Source organism: Symphalangus syndactylus, chromosome 16, assembly GCF_028878055.3.
Source record: "Symphalangus syndactylus isolate Jambi chromosome 16, NHGRI_mSymSyn1-v2.1_pri, whole genome shotgun sequence".
Taxonomy (NCBI): domain Eukaryota; kingdom Metazoa; phylum Chordata; class Mammalia; order Primates; family Hylobatidae; genus Symphalangus; species Symphalangus syndactylus.
Window position 1 is genome coordinate 86163093 of NC_072438.2, and position 21461 is coordinate 86184553.

At 42.8% G+C, this 21461-nt stretch overlaps 1 protein-coding gene across 3 annotated transcripts in view; it reads left to right on the forward strand.

Moving 5' to 3' along the window:
- The window catches only part of RETREG1 (reticulophagy regulator 1), a 144108-nt gene that overhangs the window by 87043 nt on the left and 35604 nt on the right, over positions 1-21461 (forward strand). Inside the window, exon 1 of one of the 3 annotated variants that reach the window (XM_055246105.2) lies at positions 17025-21390. The exons of the other annotated variants lie outside the window; for them this stretch is intronic. Within the exon in view, the coding sequence (XP_055102080.1) occupies positions 21356-21390 (35 nt within the window). The 5' untranslated portion in view covers positions 17025-21355. Of the gene's footprint in view, positions 1-17024; positions 21391-21461 lie in introns of those variants that run through there. 3 annotated transcript variants of the gene reach the window in all.

The following is a 21461-nucleotide window of genomic DNA, read 5'->3' on the forward strand; positions in this document are numbered from 1 at the left end:
CATTTATTGGGATAAGCATCTGGGAAGGGAGGAGCAGGCATAAGAGTGCAGAGGGGGGAAATGGAGCTGCGATGTGGTCTGGCCTCCTGGGGTTGGGAGAACCATTCTTCAGTGATGTGGAGAGTAAAGGGTGCTGCTCTTTGGAAGCAGGTCAAGCTACATCAGGCTCTGCTTAGACTTGAATTGCTGCTCATTGAAACAGAGAAGAAAACTAATCTGATGACCACTGTGCAGGATGAACCCAAATGGGAGAGCCTGAGTGTGGTACTTATGTGCCAAAAGGGCACCTAGGGTTAAATTTCACTTTCTACCCCCATTCCACGCTGGGTTGGACTGAAAAACACACACCGGTGCAATTAAGGATGTAAAAAAATTAACCAAACCAGCTGATATAGCTAAGAACTCAACTAAGGCTAAGCTTGCTGTTGAACAGTGATGCAAAATCACCCTGGTGTGTCCTCGGTGGGATAGTGATCATATAAAATCAGATGTTGACATATGAAAACAGTGTTTCTGATTTGTTAGATTACCACATTAACAGCAAGTGCTGCTGGTTTGATTTGCACCTGATATGATAAGAAGCTAATTATATGACAGGGCAACCCACGTGGCAGGGCAATTTCAGTCCTAGCAACACAATATTTATCTGGACAGCAAACAGTCAAGCTGCTAATTCAAGATGCAGTCTTTTCCAGAAACTTAGCCAATGCGGTAAAAAACAACATTCCCCATTCCTCACACAGACACTCGCCAGGTCTAGGAAATAAACTATCACTTATTTTTTGGTCAACTACTGATTTAGAAATGATTTACTGATGACCTTTTGTAATAAGTATTTTATATTAAATAGTCTCAAGTAAAAATGTGTGATCTCTGATAGGCACCAAAACACAGAATCCCAGACTTTAGTTGCATTTGTAGATTTTGGAAGGTAGAATCCCATACTTTACTTTTTATTTGTAGGTTTTATTTGATTATATAAGGGAATACATAGGTGGGGGAATTTTTGAAAATACTTAAAGTGAGAGTCATAGAGATAATCATTGTTACTCTTGGGGTATATAGTTCCTTCCAGATTTTGTTTGTTTGTTTTACTCAATTTCAAAATATGTAACATATTCTTTTATAACTTGTGTGGTATGTTTGTATGTGTGGGTGAGGGTATGTAAAATACAGCAGTCGGCAAATTATGGCCCACACTCATCTGCTTACTGCCTATGGCTGCTTTGATGCCACAATAGTAGGATTGAGTATTGTGACAGGCACTGTATGGCCCACAAAGCTGAACATAGTTCCTGTCTAGCCCTTTATAGAAAAGTTTCTCCATCCCCATTTTAATATGTCAAGCAGTCCATGCCATCAGATGTTTTTCAGTCATGTGCTTTGAAGGTGGCATAGTGTTCATGTGAGTGGATCAAAGTTACATTTGACTTTACCTTGTCCTTTCTTGCACACATCCCATCCACTGGGAAACCCTCTTGGCTTTGTCTCCAGATGTGTCCCAGACCCGTCTACTCTCACCTAGGACCTGGGACAGATCTCACTCCTAACCGGCCCCCTAATCTTTCTTTTGCCCCTGAAGAGGCTGGCTCCCATGCCATCCAGAACTGACTCCTGTTTCAGGCAGGTGGAATATATACCCATCACAAGGTGATCTTGAACCTGGGGTGACTGTCCCCTTTTCATTGCCAAGGTCCAGGTAAGGCTTGTCAATATAGGCTTCCAGGAATATAAATTTAAAGAGTCATATTTTTTTACTCATGTGAATTGTAATCTCTGTAAAATCACTGTTAATTCAGTTATGTTAATATATGTAAAAATCACATCTTATTTACATAATATGTTAATTTCAAAGTGCTGCTTTTCCTACTTTCTCTTTATGCCAGGTTTATTGACACTAAGGCCACTTTTTGAATCTCACACATTTTCCAGAACACGTCTTCACTACTAAGCTGTCATAGAGCATGTTTAAAAATTAGAGTCCCTGGCCAGGCGCGGTGGCTCACGCCTGTAATCCCAGCACTTTGGGACGCCGAGGCAGGCAGATCATGAGGTCAGGAGATTGAGACCATCCTGGCTAACACAGTGAAACCCCGTCTCTACTAAAAATACAAAAAATTAGCCAGGCGCGGTGGCGGACGCCTATTGTCCCAGCCACTCCGGAGGCTGAGGCTGGAGAATGTCGTGAACGTGGGAGGCGGAGCTTGCAGTGAGCCGAGATCATGCCACTGCACTCCAATCTGGGCAACGGAGCGAGACTGCATCTCAAAAAAAAAAAAAAAAAAAAAAAAGAGAGTCCCTAGAAATTGTACTAAGCTATGGACAGCTATTTTGATCAGTCTTCATCACACAACCACTTACTACATTATTAAAACTTTTTGAAGAAACTTTTGCAAGGCTATTTACAATGACACTTAGCCTTTGCAATTGTGAGGTCACACCCCCAGAAAGAGCTATGAGATCTGTAATAAACTTTCTTCTTCTTCTCTTTTTGATTATTCTTGTTATGATTTTTATCAATTCTATCAGGCAACTTCTATGACATCTAAAAGGCTCCAAACTAGCATTGATGCCATTTCAGCCATTATTCCTTCTCCAGAACTTCTAAATTCAAAATAGGTAGAATGTATAGCCCTGGTATTTTGTAAGATCACAAACACATGGCTACATCCTGTTTTTGAGAGGTAACTTTAGGTAAAGTGAAGGAAAACTTTGCCTTGTGTTCAGATGTATAAGGTGAAATTTCAATTGCACACAGCGCTGTAAAGCCCTGCCCAGCATGGCCCAGTCGGCCTGGAGGAGCAGGCTGACTTGGTGGTTTAGAGCTCCACCCTGGAGCCAGATGGCCTAGGTTCAAATCCCAGTTCCCCAATTTACCAGCTCTGTGATTTTGGCCAAGTGACTTAGGTGCTTTGACCCCATCTCTAAGGTTTTCCGGGAAGCACATTCTGAGTTGGAGGTTGACAAATTTAACAGGGGATGCTTGGAATCATCACTGGGGACGGAAAGTAAAGGAAGCAGCACTGGATGAGGGAGAAGCTGAGCTGTGATGCAGGCCCAACGAAGGCCTCAGCCCACACCTTGCAGAGTTGTCCCAAATTGCCATGAGGAGGCCAGTCTTTCGCACCCCTGTGCTGATCAGTCATTGGCTCACCCTAGGAGGAAGTGAGACATTGGGAGTGTTAGTTGTCTGCAGGAAAGACGGTACCCAAAAAGGACTAACAGCTGTGTGGCATCCTCTGCAGCACTCCTGCAGCTGGAGGAGTTAGCCTTTCATTCCCTAAGGGAGACCTGGTGTGTGCATCACAGAACCCACCACGGGGGTGATAACAGTCCCTTTCTAATATTCTGTATTGAATATTTCAATATTCAATTAGAAATAGAATTAGAAATATTGAATATTTCTAATATTCTGATATTAATGATTATAATGGATTAAGATATGTAGAAATGTTAGAACAGTGTCGGACTCACAGTAACTGACATGTATTTGTTAAACAAAATTAAAACCTTGGGCCTAACTCATCTCCTCCTGTCACCGTCTTCTTAATTATGCTACTACCTTATTAAGTTCCAGACCCTACTTCTGGAATATGCCAGTTTTACTCCTGACTAAGGGTCTTTATAGTTATTCCTGGAACATCTCTTTTTGAGTCCACCTTTTCCCATGTAATGCAAGGGAGGAGCCTCTGGGAATAGGGTCTCAAAGCCTCATTCCTGTGTTAGCCCTGCCTTGTAACTAAGGCAGTTGACACTGGTCCTGTGACTTATTAGCCACATGTGATTGCACAGAATACGCTCCCAGTAAGCATGTGATGAATGAACAAATGAGACTCGAGATTTTCTTATCTGCTCAGTGGCATGCCTGTGGATCAAGACTGATTGATTTTTCTTGGAAACAAAATATTTCTTTACAGAATCTCCCTGAGCCATTCGATACCCACACCAATGGCCCTCCACGGTCATCGGGAGAGCTCCCTAGCATGATGGTTAAATTCACGTCAACTTGCCCAGGCTATGGTGCCTCGTTATTTGGTCACACACCAGTGTAGATGCAAAGGTATTTTTTAGATGTGATCAATGTGGTTAAGTCAGAGTGCTTTGAGTAGGGCAGATTATCTTCTGCAGTGTGAATGGGCCTCTTCCAATTAATTGAAGGCCTTAAGAGCAAAGACCCAGGCCCCTTGAGGAGGAAGGAATTCTGTCTGCAGACTTCCCTCAGACTCAAAATGGCAACTCCTGCTTCTTTACATCCACAAGATGGAATTTTTAGCCCGTTGGCCTACCCTGCAGATTTCAGGCTCTCACAGTCACATGAGCCATTTCCTTAAAATCAATCTCTCTCTCTCTCTCTCTCTCTCTCTATGTATATGTATATATAGCCTATTGGTTCTCTTTTCCCAAAGAACCCTGACTAATAGACCTAGGAACCCAGTGCTGCTGAGTCTCTATCCCCCAGTTTTGCTTAAATTGATCCCTCAGTTTTGCTTAAATTGCTGCTATGTTTGTCTGGGGATCTGTAATGTGGGCCCAGGACTTCCAGCCTGGGCAGAGGAAGACGCCATCTCATCCGATTAAGCCTGTTTGCCAGCTGACTTGCTCAAGAGGAGCCTTGCTTGTGCCTTTGGGGTGTGTAACTTCATTCACTGTGAAGAACCTAGGAACAGTTGTTTCCCATTGTTGATAGGGCCTCCCTGTCCATCTCCTCACATGAGGCCAGCTGCACTTTCGTGGCGGGCGGGAAGGGAGAAAGGGGCTTGAGCATCTCGGAGGATGCAGATCAGCACAGTGTCCCCCCGCACACATCCACCTGTTGGGGCCGGAGGACGTGGGTCAGCACAATGTCCCCCGTGCACATGCACCTCCAGGGGCTGGAGGACGCAGGTCAGCACAGTGTCCCCCGCGCACATCCACCTGCACGGGTGTGCAAGCACATGTTGTTTCCTGGCTTCTCATACGGCTTCTGACACAGCACATCCCTTCCTCTTCACTTACTTTTAGGATTGGGATGATGTTTAGATTTTAACTGCTTGGGAAGGACACAGAAGCTGGAGTAGCAGGAGTGTCAAACAGCCACTGCCCTCTACAGTGTTCAACACAACTTGTGATTTCATTGTCCCGTTAAAAATAATATAAAACCACATTTGATAGAAACAAATTCTCCTTGGTTATAAATAAGCAGGCCTAAAGCAGCGTCTGGCAGCATGAATCCACCATGAAAATTTATGATGAATTGTGTGTATGACGTTGCCATGGTTTGATGCTAAAAGTAGATGGATGTAAAGAAGCCAAGTCCCCTTTCTATTTTAAACCTTGGACTTCCTCTAGTACTCGAAATAGGAAAGAAACATGAAAGGTAAGGACTAGTGGCACACATGGAAAGGAAATCTGGATGTGGTTTAAGTTTCGGAGATTTTATCGAAGTGAGGGGGGAAATGGCAGGCTGTCGTTCATGGCTTTCATGGGAGCACATTGGAAATGGTTCACACAGCTCACTGCAGTGGATACAGTCACAGCATCCAGGAGCACATGTGTTACCTTGTCTCACATGTGTTGGTGGAGACGCACACTGGGGCACAGATGGTGCCCTGTTGGTCAGCTCAGCTCAGACTCTGGGTTCATTGCTGGTATTGCCTGTTGGCTGGGGCTGATGTGGGTGGGAAGGAAGTGCCATCATCTTCGAGGGAACTGATTGCCCTGTGGTTAAGGCTGAGCTCAGCTGGAAGGCGGGGCAGGGTTGGACCAGTTGAGGGGAGCCTTGCTGAGAGGGCAGAGAGGGGCACTGAGGCAGAGAGGTGGCTCCTTCAGATCGCCTGGGGTTGGAGGAGGAATCAACAGAAAAGCGAGGCAAGAACAAGTTTGTGGCTGGAACAAACGTGAGCATCAAAATCACAGATCACTGGATTACCACCCAAAGTATATAGAAAACACACAAGTCCTCACTGATGGAAATAAATGATTGGACAAACAAGTATTAATAAACTGGGGGGAGGGGAGAGGCAGGTCTTCCTTGTAAGCCACCAAATACTATACGTTGATACTCCCCCGTTCAGGAGTTAGAGTCCTGTCCCTTGCGCCACACTCCCTCCCTCTTTGAGCGTGGATTGGATTTAGTGATTTGCTTTCAAAGAATAGAGGATGGAAAGGGAAAAATAATAACTTTACCGTTGCAAACTTGGCAAGCTACTTTATCCAAGTGATCAAGTTAACGACACAAGTGATATGCCATTTGGACATCATAAGCCCCACAATATGATGTGATGAGAGGGGTGCTTCACCTCATGGTACTCTTCCCCCAACCCAAAATCTCAGCCTAATGACGAGAAAAACATCAGACAACTCCAAACTGACGCATCTCTACAAAACGCTCCTCAGATCTGTCAAGGTCATGATAACTGAGGAAAGTCCAGGCTATTCTCATAGACCACAAGAGACCAAGTTGATACCAAGACTGAATGTGGCATGGTGCCCTGGAGGGTATCTGGGTATCCTGAAGTAAAAAAAAAAAAAACAAACAAACCTAGCAAAGTACAAGCAAAGTCCGGAATTTAGTTCATAGTATCGTACCGATGGTTTGTGGTTTCTACAAATGCGCCATGGTAACGTAAAATATTAACATGGGGAAAACTGGGTGAGAGAGATCAGGAGCTGTCTTTGTAACTCTTCTGTAAATCCAACGTTGTTTCTTTCTTTCCCTCCCTCCTTCCCTCTCTCTCTCTCCCTCTTTCTTTCTTTTCTTTCTTCTTTTTTTTTGGAGACAGCATTGCCCAGGCTGGAGTGACAGTGGCACAATCACAGCTCAATGTAGCCTCAACTTCCTGAGTGCGGGTGATCCTCCCCCATCAGCCTCCTGAATAGCTGGGACTACAGGCTTGTGCCACCATGCTCAGCTAACTTTTTAAAATTTTTGTAGCGTTAAGGTCCCACTGTGTTGCCCAGGCTGGTCTTGAACTTCTGGGCTCAAACGATCCTCCCACCTTAGCCTCTCAAAGTGTTGGGATTACAGACATGAGCCACTGCACCCAGCCCCAATATTATTTCAAAAAAAATTATTAAAATAAAACAAGTTTGTGTATGTCCATAGGAGAGGGGGCTGGATGCTGGAGGAAACCCCTCATGAGGAATTATCGTGGAGACAGGAGATTGGGGATTAACACCATCAGAGTCTTACTGGATCTAGTTTCTCTTCTCAGAGTCTTTAAGATTGAAGTTTTGGGATTGTTTTACTTTATTTTTAAAGCTCATGACTTTTTCCAGTCATCGAAGGTGTTTTGCTCATACCCCGAAAGAAGTGAAGCCACTTACTGGACACCTTCAAGTTGCTACATCATTTGGAACCCTGAGGTGGCCTGAAGGATATAACCCCATGTTTCTGAGAGGACATGTGATAAATTGTGCCTCTCAAACACATGGTTTATCTCCAGACAGCGACTGAGGCAATGAGGAAATGAAAGCCCATTAGATTACTGGAGGAATCTGCCCTTCCTAAGAAGCAGTTCTGAGAATAAATCAAGGCCTTTTTTTTTTTTTCCACGTATCAAGATCAGCGTGTTGCTCAGCTTTTCTTGTAGCAAATGCTTCTCCAGGAGCTGGTTCCTCTTGGAAAATGCCTAGACACCACAGGATGGTAGCCCAGAAACACATTTCCCAAGCCCCATTGCTTGGGGGAGAAGTCCTTTCAGTGTCTGAGGCAATCTCTCATCCCCCTTCAAGGCTGGGTCAGCAGGTGAAGCTCATGCAGCCAAGACTGTAAGGCTGTCAGATGGTACGTGGCAAAGAGTGCCCAGTGGAGGTGCCCTGGTCCTCTGTCCCACACCCCAAAGCGAATATGGAAATAATGATTTACTTCCAGAGCTGTCAAGCTGCAAGGTCTCCCTTTCAGTTTGGCTTCTCCAAAAACTACTGGGTAAATGGATAACCAAGAGGCATCTTATCAATTGCTATTTAAGGACTGAAATCGTTTAAACCTGACATCTGCAGAGTGCAATAAGGAAGATTGACATGTAATAGAACCCATAGTTAAACAGAAGGTTATATGTAATTGCTCCTGTGTTGCATTGTGCTTTTAAACTCAGGAGATAAGGTTTGTTTTGAGCTGAGGGCCACCCTTGTAGATTCACTCCTGTCTCTACTATCCACAAAGACCTTTGTCTCTATGGTGTGTGGACTTTGAAAATTTCCACTTCCTTATGTTTGCTAAGAGCAGTGAGACTTGAGCCAGAACTCTTTTGCTGCTATGACGGTTTGTTCTAAATGTCTCAGAACCAAAGATTCTTTGTCAAGGAACTTTGCCCCTGAAACGCACAAGCTGTATCGCCTTAGAAGAGAGCTTTAAATAGGAAAGCATTCAGGAACATCCTTCAGGAACAGGGGAGTTCTGTGGAGGGCAGCTTGAACCAGCGGCAATACTAACCCCCTAGGGAATTTGGTTTTTACAAGTGTTTAAACTGTGGGGCAGAGGGTTTTAGAGAAGTTCTGAGGGATTTGGGAGGTAGGATGGGAGGGGAGAAGAATGGGAAGGAGGAGAGATAGCAAAAGAAAGTGGCTTCATATCAGAGGGATAGCAATTATGTTTTAATGAGAAGAGGAATGAGGAAATAAGTACGAATAAAACCAGTTCCAGGTGACCCACAGGACTTCTGAGAGGGAGTCACAAACCAGAATTTATAAAGACCATGTTCAGTGCAATGAAAGGAGCCTCAGTAAACACAGGACTCAACGCAGAACAAGTCAGTGGCCCTGGGGGAGGTGTGAGGTCTGAGCCCTGCCCTGTTTCCTGCAGTTATTTCTCCAGCCTTCCTAAGCTGTCACCAAGCTGCCCCCTGTCCCTCTCCGTATTTCCCGAGGCTACTCCTGTCCTCTGAATTCCTTGCCACCTCCTGCTCCTCTTTCCCACCTGCCGTCACCCCACCCTTCCTGGAGTGAAGCCACAAATAAGGGGCAAATTGGTTCTCACAGACTTTACACTTTGCATCATGTTTTCAAATGGTCATTAACCACTAAATAGCGCAACTTAAAAATTATTTTAAATTAATTTAATTACTTTTAATGGCAAAACCACAATTACATTTGCACCATCCTAATAGTAGTAGTCAACGAACTTTTCTTAAAAAAAAACTATTGGCTGGGCGCGGTGGCTAACGCCTGTAATCCCAGCACTTTGGGAGGCCGAGGCAGGAGGATCACAAGGTCAGGAGTTCCAGACCAGCCTGGCCAACATGGAGAAACCCTTTCTCTACTAAAAATACAAAAATTAGCCGAGCATGGTGATGGGTACCTGTAATCCCAGCTATTCGGGAGGCTGAGGCAGGAGAATCGCTTGAACGTGGGAGACGGAGGTTGCAGTGAGCCGAGATCATGCCAATGCACTCCAGCCTGGGCGATAAAAGCAAGACTCTGTCTCAAAAAGCAACAACAACAACAACAACAAAACACAAAGCCCCCAAAAAACTATTGATTAGAAAGGACATTAAGCCTACCACCATAGAGATGAGCATGACAAAATAGGGCTGGGGCAGGACACCACCCTTGCAGGCTCTGACTCTTCGCCCGTGTTTCTGTCTTTCCTCACCCCCTCCCCATCATGACCTTTGCAAGTCCATGTCCTGCTCTCCTGGCCTTCTCTCCCACCAGGCTGGCCTGTCCCCCAGCAGCCCTTGGATGGCTGCAGTCTGCTCTGTCCAGGCCATGCTTTCCAGATAGCTTGGCCTCAACATACCCTTTTGGGAGGCACAGTCCCACCCATAACAGGGTCAGGCAGTAGGGGTGGCACGGACTGGACAGGAAAGGGGTGAGAAGCTCTCGCTGGCCAAAGTGATGGTCCATGACAGAGTGGTTCCAGTTGTTGGTCCCAACTGAGACCATAACCAACAAATGAACAAAATGGAAGTTCTGACTATTCAGGATAAGAAAACAGTGATATGTGGCATGACCTTACAATTTGTGGCCTATCTAGAGACACGGAGAGGGGCCTGTTAATAGTTATACCAGGACAAGAGGTGCAACTGGGCAGTGTCTGCAGTAGACTGGGAAATACGGTGACTACAGTGATACTTCCAGAACAAGAATGGAGGCAGTCCATAGGAGAGCTCAGGGGCAGGGAAGCTTCAGAGGCTCAGGGTGTTGGTTTGAGTGTCCTGGCTATTTTGGGCTGAAAGGAGCTTTGAGGAAAACACTCCATGTGCTAAGCTCAAAAAGAGTTAAAAAGATAAAAGAGTAACTGGGTTAAGTCTGATCTAATTATTACGAGAAGAGACTGAGAAAAAGGTTCTGCTTTCTCCTGCTGCCTGTCCAGATGAGGCAGGACACTGCTTGCAACTGTATCCTGAGCAACTCCAGGTTTCCAAGGACCTGAGTCAGGGGCTGTCTTTGCAGGGATTGAGACCATGTGTCAGTGACCTGCCCGCATTTAAACCTGGGGAACTCTTGTTGGTTTGGTTGTTGTATCTTTTACTTATTAAGATTTGCTATAACATAGTATTTTGGAGAAAAATGTTTGTATTGCTTTGAAAGCCACTGATCTAGGACAAGTCTCAGTGTGATTCCACCCACCAGGCAGCGAGAGAGGGGGGGTACCATCTCTCCCTCAGCAGCGGGGTGCACGTAGTCATCATTCATCAGATTGTCGTTACCGATGGCATCATTTACACCACGTGCGTAGATGCTCATTTGATCCTTTGATTTTTGTTTGTTTGGGTGTTTTCTTTTTTGTCAATTTGATCTAAGGAGAAAAATGTCCTCTTCCACTTTGTTCCAGAAATATCCTGCGTTTGATACTAGCTCCATACCCTTATTTCACTTTGGCGAAGTGCATAATACATTCTCTGAATTTTCACGGGCAACAAATTCTGTATTGGTGACATTGGAAGTCTTTGGTGGGCTATGGAAGGGTGAAGATGGGGAATTCTTAGACTCTTGAGTCAGTGGGTAGAGGGTTTGCTTCAATTTTCTTGTATTCTTTCAGCCAACACATGTCTTTTACCAAACAGTCAGCTTCTCAAAGGCAGGGATTCGGTGCTCTGACTTGAGCAAAAATCCTGAAGCTGTAGAGGCTGACTGGAGAGGTGCTCCTGAAGGCCTGTGTCCCAAGTGAGTGGGCATTTTTTTCCTGTAGGGACAGGGAACCCTGGAAAGTCCCCTTACAACCCCCTTTTCATTTAAAAGTAATCTTTTTTCTTTTTTATATTTTAAAAACTATTTTTCATATCATAAGAGTAATTTGTTGCTGAAAATTAAAAAAAAAACAGGTAAAAAGATAAGATGGAAAATACTCATTATTTCCCTAAGCCACAGAAGAAAACCATAGTGTAGGTCCTTGAACACTTTTTCTTTCTCTCTTTTTCTCCTCTCCTCCCTTCCCTTCACCCATCCTCTCCCCCTCCTCCTCCTTGCCTTGTCCTGCTAGTTTGCCTTTCCTTCTTTGTACATATCTTTCCAGATATGTTCATCAATATATAAATATATATATAAATATATAAATCAATATATAAATCCATAATATATAATATATAAATATATAGTCAATATATTTACATATATTACATTTATATATAATCACTATATTCGCATATTGATTATATATAAATATATATAGGTTATATATAAATATATACAATCAATTATATGTAAATATATTGATTATATGTAAATATACATAATTGCAGATCAATATATACATAAATGTATATTTCATATGAATGAGATATTATATATTTTGATTTCTATTCTTTCTCTCTCTCTCTCTCTTTTACTATGTTAGGGAAAGACTTTCCTAACAATGTCATCCTTTTTAATGGCAGCATAGGATTTCATTGAATCATACAATTTAACCTCTTACTGATAGACCTCTAGGTCGTTTTCATTTATTGGCTGTTGCAAAGAATGCTTATATTTATTTTATCTCTAAATTTTAAATTTTGTGTGTATGATTTGTGAAGTCCATAATATGTTTACAAGTAATATATGTACACTATAAATGTATATGCGTATAATTTGTAATTGCACAATATATTTGGGGTGTGTGTGCTGCTAGTGGTGCTTGATCAAAAACATGTGGCTGCCCCTAACCTCGGCAACAGATGATGAGTTGAACTAACACAGTAACCGCAGCATGGAGTCTGAGGTGGATTGAAGTGTAGCTCAGTACATTAGGGTTGATGGGACTTGGTGATAGTCTGTCTGGTGAGGGAGAGGGAAGAATTGAGTATAGCTTCCATGTTTCTGCCTCAGTTGACCATTTCTTCACTTACTTATGTAATTAATATCAACTAATAAGATACCCTAAAAATAATATTAATATGCTATATCCTAGGAGCCAGCTCCATCTTGCTTTGTACTATTGCTGAAATACAATAATAAACAAGAACATCCCTGCCTTAAATTCTGGTGAGGTGGGGGACTCAGATAACAAGCACGTGAACAATAAAACAAGTTTCTAGCCTCTACTTCAAGAGTGTTCAGGTCAGGCCTACACATCCTGGCCAATTTGGAATGGATTTGCATTTTTGTTTTCTGGATGTAGGCTGCATTCTGCCTCTTCTTCAAGACTCCTGTTAGATATATCTTCCTCCTCATTCCAAGACTCCTATTAGCTCTATCTTCCTCCTCATTCCCATGCTCCTCAGGGATTACTTTTCCTCACTCAGTATTTTTCCCCCTGCAGGCATCTGCTGCTTCAAGCTTCACATATATGGTTTAGAAATCCTATGTTTTTTTTTTTCATTTACTTTTTGTTTTGAGATGGGGATTTCACAGTGTTGATCAGGTCAGTCTTGAACTCTTGGGCTCAGGCAATCCTCCCAACTCTGCCTCCCAAGGTTCTGAGATTACAGGCATGAGCCACTGCACCTGGCCTCTTATGATCTTTTTGGAATTAATTCGGGCTTGTTAGATTTTTTTTTTGTTATATGTGTGGTGAAAAATCATTTAGAGATCCATGTTTAACTTTATTGTCTATTGTGTAGTTTAAGAAATGTCAAAACCAGGAATACAGCCTGATTGGGCACACTAGAGGCAAGAGTGGGAGGGGGTGAATTCACAGACCTGGCCAGTCTCCTCCTGGCTTCAAGGTGGTAATTTACTCCGCAATTCTCAGACTTCACTTGTACCAGAAATGTTTGGGGGAAATGTGCTAAGATCCGGGTCCTCAGGCCCTTCCTCTAGCGATTCTGATTCTTGGAATTTCAACTGAGACTCAGGATCTGCATTTTGAAGCAAGTTCTCCAGGAGATTCGGTTGTGCTGTTCTACAGACAACATTTTTAGAAAGACTGATTTAGGGGAGGTGTTTTTGGTCTCTGTGTCTTCTGTCATTTAAGAAGATTTTTCAGTCACTTGGGCTGACTGATCAATACAGCTGATCACTTAGGACAAAATATAAAGTTCTTACGCAGAGAGAGCTGACTTGAGCTATCTCTACCTCGAAGGCGTCTTTTATAGTTTCAATCATATATGGATGAAAAAGATGTTGTATTCTTTTTATATGAATTACTTTATATATTTTATAAGTAGTATAAATGTATGACTATCCCATTTACCAGACATTTGGGGTGCATGATATAGACAACTGAAGGTTATTCCTTTAAGTTGCACTTTTTTTTTCTTTATTTCACCCGTTTACATGGAACTATTTCTTAATTTAGTATATGTCTCTCTCCTTTGGCAAACACAATCTACTAAGATAGTTAAATCTTTTCAGGGTCATCATATATGTTTTTCATTCTTTCAGGTGTGACTTAGATTTGTTAAAGCCCCTACACTGAACAGCCTCAAATGTGTTTGCTCTTTGAGTCTGCCATGGTTTTTAGAGTTTTTCTTTTCCCTTACTGTTATCTGTCATTTCCCTCTCGCATTACTGTGCCTGCCTCTGGGAGCTTTCTAATTTGCTCTGGGGCTGGAAATGATGTGACTGCGGACTATATGTTGAGTAATAGTGAAGAGGATTTGAACGAGTTTTGAGAAGCTGTTCTAGGAATAAAATGAATGTACTTTGCTGCGTTGACTTGGTGACATTATTTTAGTGGCTCAACTACCTTCTTCTAACTTACTACCTGATCCTTAACCGCAGTTGTCATATTTGTGACCTCCTGACAAGTGAGATATTGCTAGAAATCATTTATCTTGATCTGCAAACCTTTGTCTCCCCCAGTTGTGTTAGTGTTTTTATGTATACAGTTCTATAATGTGAAACGTATGAGGATTAAAACTAAAAAAATTCTCAGGCCAAAAATAGATAAATTGAGATATTGCCAAGTTATATGAAGAAAACACATTGGAATAAGGAGATTATGAGAATGACATGAGGTATTTATTATGTTTCTTTAAAAGAAGAAATAGACAAGGATAAAGGAGGAGCAAGTTTCAGAAAGGTGTTGGATTCTTTGCACTTGTTTCTTGGAGATACTTGTGGGGCTTCCAGGTTCCAGGAACCCTTTTACACTGCTGGTGGGAATGTAAACTAGTACAACCACTATGGAAAACAGTGTGGACATTCCTTAAAGAACTAAAAGTAGATCGACCATTTGATCCAGCAATTCCACCACTGGGTGTCTACCCAGAGGAAAAGAAGCCATTATATGAAAAAGACACTTGTATATGCATGTTTATAGCAGCACAAGTCACAATTGCAAAAATGTGGAACCAACCCAAATGCCCATCAATCAATGAGTGGATAAAGAAAATTATATACATATATATATTATATATATACACACACACATATATAATATGTATATATATATTATATATATATACACACATATATATAATATGTATATATATAATATATTATATATATACTTATATGTGTATATATATTTTATATATATACCCATGCCATGGAATACTACTCAGCCATAAAAAGGAATGAAATAATGGCATTCGCAGCAACCTAGGTGGAGTTGGAGACCATTATTCTACGTGAAGTAACTCAGGAATGGAAAACCAAACATCATATGTTCTTACCTATAAGTGGGAGCTAAGCTATGAGGATGCAGAGGCATAGGAATGATACAGTGGACTTTGGGGACTTGGGGGGAATGGTGGGAGGGAGGTGAGGGATAAAAGACTACACACTGGGTACATTATAAACTGCTTGGGTGATGGGTACCCCAAAATCTCAGAAATCACCACTAAAGAACTTATCCATGTAACCAAATACCACTTGTTCCCTAAAAACTATTGAAATAAAAAAATGAAGCTAAAACACTTCAAAATAAGATAGAAGGCCGGGCGTGGTGGCTCACGCCTGTAATCCCAGCACTTTGGGAGGCCGAGGTGGGTGGATCACGAGGTCAGGAGATCGAGACCATCCTGGCTAACACGGTGAAACCCTGTCTCTACTAAAAATACAAAAAATTAGCCAGGCATGGTGGCAGGCACCTGTAGTCCCAGCTATTCGGGAGGCTGAGGCAGGAGAATGGCGTGAACCCGGGAGGCAGAGCTTGCAGTGAGCTGAGATCGCACCACTGCATTCCAGCCTGGGCGACAGAGCGAGACTCTGTCTCAAAAAAAAAAAAAAGAAACAAATATCTAATGAATTAAAAAAAACACTGAATATATTGAAGATAAAAGTGAAACAAGGCAAAAATACAAATTCCAAAATGAAAGTATCTGTACTAACTTCATGCAGGTGGTATGAGGTGGTGCTGAGAACCAGCAGGCCTTCTGTGGGCCAAGTTTCTGGTTACAGATCCCACAAGTAGAAGACAGGACCTTTGGGCTCTCCCATATTTGCAGAAGATTCAACACTTGATTCCTTCTAGGTTAAAAATAAGAGTGTGGGAGGGAGATGGCTCCTAGAGAACATTGAGCTCTACGTTATTAATCTCCGCCCCATAAGTCAAGCAAAAGCACCCACGATCTACTCTCCCCACACCCAGCTTTTAAATTAAGTTTTAACTCAGAATGAGAGTGACGAATTCCTTAATAGCAGTATATAAATAGTTTTTGTGTTATGACCAAATTTAATTCAGCCATATCTTAAAAAGATTGATTTTAATCATATTTAAAATTGTGTTTTAAAGTTAATTTAAATTATATGTTTAGTCTGTCATAGATATTAAACACAATATGAATTATTTAAAAAAGTGCAGTCAGAATGGAGTTGCCAGTCAGCACAAGATCATGACAAGGAAGAAGGGGACAGAGGTGGCAGAGCACAGAGTCAGGGGTTTGAGAACAGGGGTTTCAGTCAACTGAGAGGCTCCCGTGGGAGAAGGAGCACCGAACAGAGAAAACAGGACTCATTCTCGCAAATGTTTTTCTGAAAATAGCCCAAGTGGCAGATAGGTTAGGATATGAGGACCTTGTAGACTTGACTTGAAATGCCCACCACGGAGGTATTCTTTCTTCTGCCTGAGGCTGGTTGATGATTGTCTTAAGAGTGAGCCTTTGGGGCTTCCTCTAGTGAAGAAACAGTCCAAACCAAAAAGAGCCGGTCCATCGGATGGCTGGTGTAAAAATGGACAATGTCTTGTCCAATGGCCTGGCCATTTACAATAAAGGCAGATATTGGGGCATGGAGTTATTTAGTTTGGGACTCCTTGATTTTGGTTTAAAACGTGTGCAAGGAGGTCCCCTTGGTCCCTGTAGCTGTTGTGGCTCTAAAGACATGTGTCTGTGTGCCTTTTGTAAGGAGTTTCCCCACTGTGGCCGCTGTAACTCTATGTTCCCTTTGCTAAGGGTCACAATATTTCTTTAGAAAAGCACAGGTTCTGGATCCAAAGTTCTTTTACATGAAATTGGCTGGAGTTCTAGATGGTTGAGTTCTAGAATCCTCAGATCCAGATGAGCCCATGATTCCCTGTCTTATAGTAATCTTACCTACCTACTGAACCCAGTCCAGTTTCTAATTTGACCCGGTCAGACACCTGAGGCCTTCCTACAGACCCAGCCCTGTTTCTGTCATGACTTCTGAACCAATCTGCATCAAACAAAGTGCTCAAAAATACTCGGAGAGCCCAAAACACAAATTCACAGAGCTCAGAATCCAAGAGAGAACTCAACCACGACCCCAGTTGCTGCGAGAGATCAGTGGGCACAGTGGGCCCTGGCAGTTACCTTCACTTGGTCTCTCGGTGTTTCTGGGAATCACTACATGTCTACTTTGAATCCCATTTCTGGCACCTGGAGCAGCCTGATGTTTCTGCTGACATCTCCTCAATCAGAACAATCACAAAAGGCCTCATTTGGCTCCAACAAGCCTGAGAAATGTAGTTTTTATTCTGGAAGGCCATGAGTACTAAAGTTAGGAAGGGATGTGAAGAGACAATCTGTCTTCACACTGGCATCTGTGTTTGGCTATTCATTGCTAATATTTTCCTATAACATCCGAGAGAGGGAAGGTCTCTCCTAGTGTCTCAGATAGAAAGTTCCAGATCTTTAATCAAAGCAGCTGTAGAGGAGATAGAAACAAAGCAAAACTCAGACTGATGGTTATGTGAAGGGGAAAAAGGTGTCAAGAAAGGTGAACGTTTGGCTTTGAAGTGGCAATGATTTTCTAGGGCATACTATATGATGAAATTGCAAAGGAGAATAAAAATTCTCATTTTAAGTATATTACTAATATTAAATGGGGATGCATTTGGAAAGAGAGTGTGTACTGGAAAACATAAAATGTGGAGGTATCTGGACCCTTGGGCTTCTGCAGCATGTGTAGGCTCTGCTGGAGTGGAAGGACACCCAGCCAAGGCATAGTGACCTGGAGGTGACTCTTGGCTCTGTCACCTGCAAGTCACCTGGCTTTGCTGTGCCACAGTTTCAGCATCTAAAAATCTTGGTGATCACTTCAGTGGCACCCAGGGTCTCTCGCACATCTGAATTCTGTGAATCCTTAAGTTCTAGATGTCTAGTAGGTTTCAGGTCAGTGAGGAAACCCTTAGCACCTTAGTCACCAGCAGGGTGAAAGGTGCCATCAGGGTGAAGAAGCCATTTTAGGCCTTCAGTGGGGGGACACTTGTCGATTGTGTAGCTACACTCAGGATCTGTTGTCTGTTTTCTCTCTGATAGGGTTTGGATCTATGTCCCCACTAAATCTCATACTGAATTGTGATCTCCAGTGTTGGAAGTGGGGCCTGCTGGGAGGTGATGGGGGATCATGGGGGTGGAGTTCTCATGAATGGTTTAGCACCATCCCCTCTTCATACTCTCTCTTGCTCCAGCTCTAGCTATGTGATGTGCCTGCTCTCCCTTCCCCCTCCACCATGATTCTAAGTTTCCTGAGGCCTCCCCAGAAGCTCAGCAGATGCCAGCCATGCTTCCTGTACAGCCTGCAGATCCATGAGCCAATTAAACCTCTTTTCTTTATAAATTACCCAGTCTCACGTATTTCTTTATAATAATACGGGGCTGGACTAATACACCCTCCTTGTTCCTGTGAATTTTACGAATTACCACAAATATACCTAAAGGGGACTCCGTGGTTGGAACAAGCAATTTTAACATGCATGTTGGGGCGCTAAAACAAAGTACTGGTGCTCCTTGACCTACCGTGGGATTATAGCCTGAGAAACCCATCCTAAGTTGAAAATATTGTAGGTTGAAAATACGTTTAATCCACCTAGTCTACTGAACATCAAAGCATAATCTAGCCAACCTTAAACATGCTCATAACACTTACGTCAGCCTATGGTTGTGTAGAATCAACTGGCATCACAGTTCACTGCAGAGTACCGGCTGCCCACCCTCGTGATCGTGGGGCTGACTGGGAGCTGAGGCTCCTGGCTGCTGCCCAGCTTCACAAGAGAGTACCCCACCACATGTCGCTAGCCCAGAAAAAGATCAAAATTTAAAATCTGACGCGCAGTTTTTGCTGAAAGTGTATTGCTTTTGCACCCCTGTAAAGTCAAACAGTTGTGAAGTTGAGCCATCCTAAGTTGGGGACTGTCTGTAATGGTAAATTTTTCCTGTTGGTAATAGCTAATTCATCTGTTATAGCACTAAATCAGTTCATCATCCTCTACAATTGAGAGGCAGGTCTCAGGGATATATTCAGTTCTGTGGTAACCAGCAACTAAGATCAACAACAGTTATGTTCAGGTATTCAAGAAATAGTAAGCTAGAAGCTTAGGAGAAAGAAAAGGTAAAATTCATGGGATAGAATGATCAGAGCTGAAAGTTAGATAAGAGAATTAAACTTCTGTGTTGATTAGGTGTTTTTTTTGTTTTTTTTTTTGTTGTTGTTTTTTCGAGACAGGGTCTCACTCTGTCGCCTAGACTGGAGTGCAGTGGTGTGATCTAGGCTTGCAGCAACCTCCGCCTCCCAGGCTCAAGTGATTCTTCTGCCTCAGCCTCCCGAGTAGCTGGGATTACAGGCACGCGCCACCACGCCCGGCTAATTTTTGTATTTTTAGTAGAGACAGGGTTTCACTATATTGGCCAGGCTGGTCTCGAACTCCTAACCTCAGGTGATCTGCCTGCCTCGGCCTCCCGAAGTGCTAGGATTACAGGTGTGAGCCACCGCCCCCAGCCGATAAGGTTTTGTGCAAGTGCCAAAATATTATCATTGATAATATTTTCAGCATTTCAACTTTTCAGTTATTTAAAAACCTGGAATTTCTAATAGTGTAGCACATTGCTCTGCCTCCGAGAGGCTCCCGCACACCCCGACCTTCAGAGCTCAGCCTATGACTGTTTTCTTTCAAGTGCCTGGTATTTCAGTTGTGTGTCTGAGTAACCACACCTAGTTCATCTTAGACTTTGAAGTGTCTAAAATGTTTGGTCTTGCGTAAAATATGAAATTCTTTAAGGAATTGTTAATTGTGAGATGCATACATCACAAAATAACTAACACTATCCAAAAGAAAGCAGATGTTATTTGTTTTGACATTTCTTTAATGTAGTAGAAAGTCACTTTGAAACATACAAATGGTAAAATATATATTAAATATAGATAACATGCTAGGATTAGCTATAACAACAGAATACACAGGTTTTTAGTTTTTTATTTTTAAAATTTATTTTATTATTAGAGTTTTAAAGAAACAGGGTCTTGCTCTGTCACCCAGGCTGGAGTGCAGTGGCACGATCTTGGCTCACTGCAGCCTCCACCTCTGGGGCTCAAGCAATTCTCTCACTCCAGCCTCCCAAGTTTCTGGGACCAAAGGAGCATCCCATCAGGCCTGGCTAATTTTATTTTTGGTAGAGATGGGGTCTCACTGTGTTGCCCAGGCTGGTCTTGAACTCCTGGGCTCAAATGATCCTCCTACCTCAGCTTCCCACAGTGCTAGGATTACAGGCGTGAGCCACAGCACCTGGCAGCACATTTCGAAAAGAATATTGCTTCTTAATAATCAGATCTTGCTTTCTGCCATCCCTAATATTCCTAGTCAAGAAAAAAAATGGCTTCAACTTTTTGTCCAAAGCTTTCAGGATATATTCCTAAAGAAATCTCAGTAATATTTCTTCTGGCCTTTTTGAGAGCAAGATTTGAAGGGATTTTTATCGTACTCTTTTAAAAAAGCAAATGAGGGATAGCTCTCTTTAGTGACAAGCCAAGCTATGAAAACATCCAGACCCACAATCCTTCCTGTGCCAGTGTCAGGCTGCCCCTAAGGACAGGGAAGTCCTGGGGAGAAAGCATTTTGCCCAGATGAACACATGAACTCAACATTCGTGTGCATGCTTCCGGTGAATTGAGAAATCTAGATGACCCAAAAAGATTTTCTTGCAAAACAATATCCCTCAAAACCCCGTTGCGTAATGGCTTTTGTTTTAAACTTTTTTGAGTAAGGGATCTTTTTGCTGAGTGGCTAGGCGTTCTCCAAACAAACTCCCCAACCCGCACAGGTACAGCCTGTTTTGCTGTCTGCTCTCCAACTCCCTCCTGTGACTCGAAGGAGGAGATTTGATAGCCCAGGGTGAAGTTTCAACCTCCTGTGGCCACTCCACCCTTAGGTGGGTGCCTAGTCATGCCAGAAAAAAAAAAAAAAAAAGCTGGGGGAAGAGAAAGGGCAGGCGGGCCTAGGTGAAGTCATCCAATGAAGGTTACTGGCTGAGCAGGGACACCTTCTCACAGGACTGGAGAGAGAATGCGGGGCAGCTGGGCAAGGCTCACTTCCAGCCGCCTGTCATGGTACTGGGAGTAAGAGGTGACCTATTTATTTTTAGAAGGGGGCAGTGATAATAACCCAGCTCCTAGCTTCATTCAAGGCAGGCAGGCGCTTTGGAAGTTTGTAAACACCAACTTTCTGAGTAAGGGAGGAACACTTTTTTTCCAGAAAGGAAAGAACGTCTCTGCTGGGTTTTTTTCCTCCTGATATTCAGCATTAGAGTAGAAAAGAAACTATTGTTTGGCCACATTAGCTGCGGTTAGCAGGTGCTGCAGCCTTCGCCACTGTTATTATTTTTAAAGGGCAGAAATGCCTGAAGGTGAAGACTTTGGACCAGGCAAAAGGTAATTGTGATATATACGTACTTACTTATTCTTCAGTCTGTTTCATTGGCTAGTTATCTTTTTAAAAATAT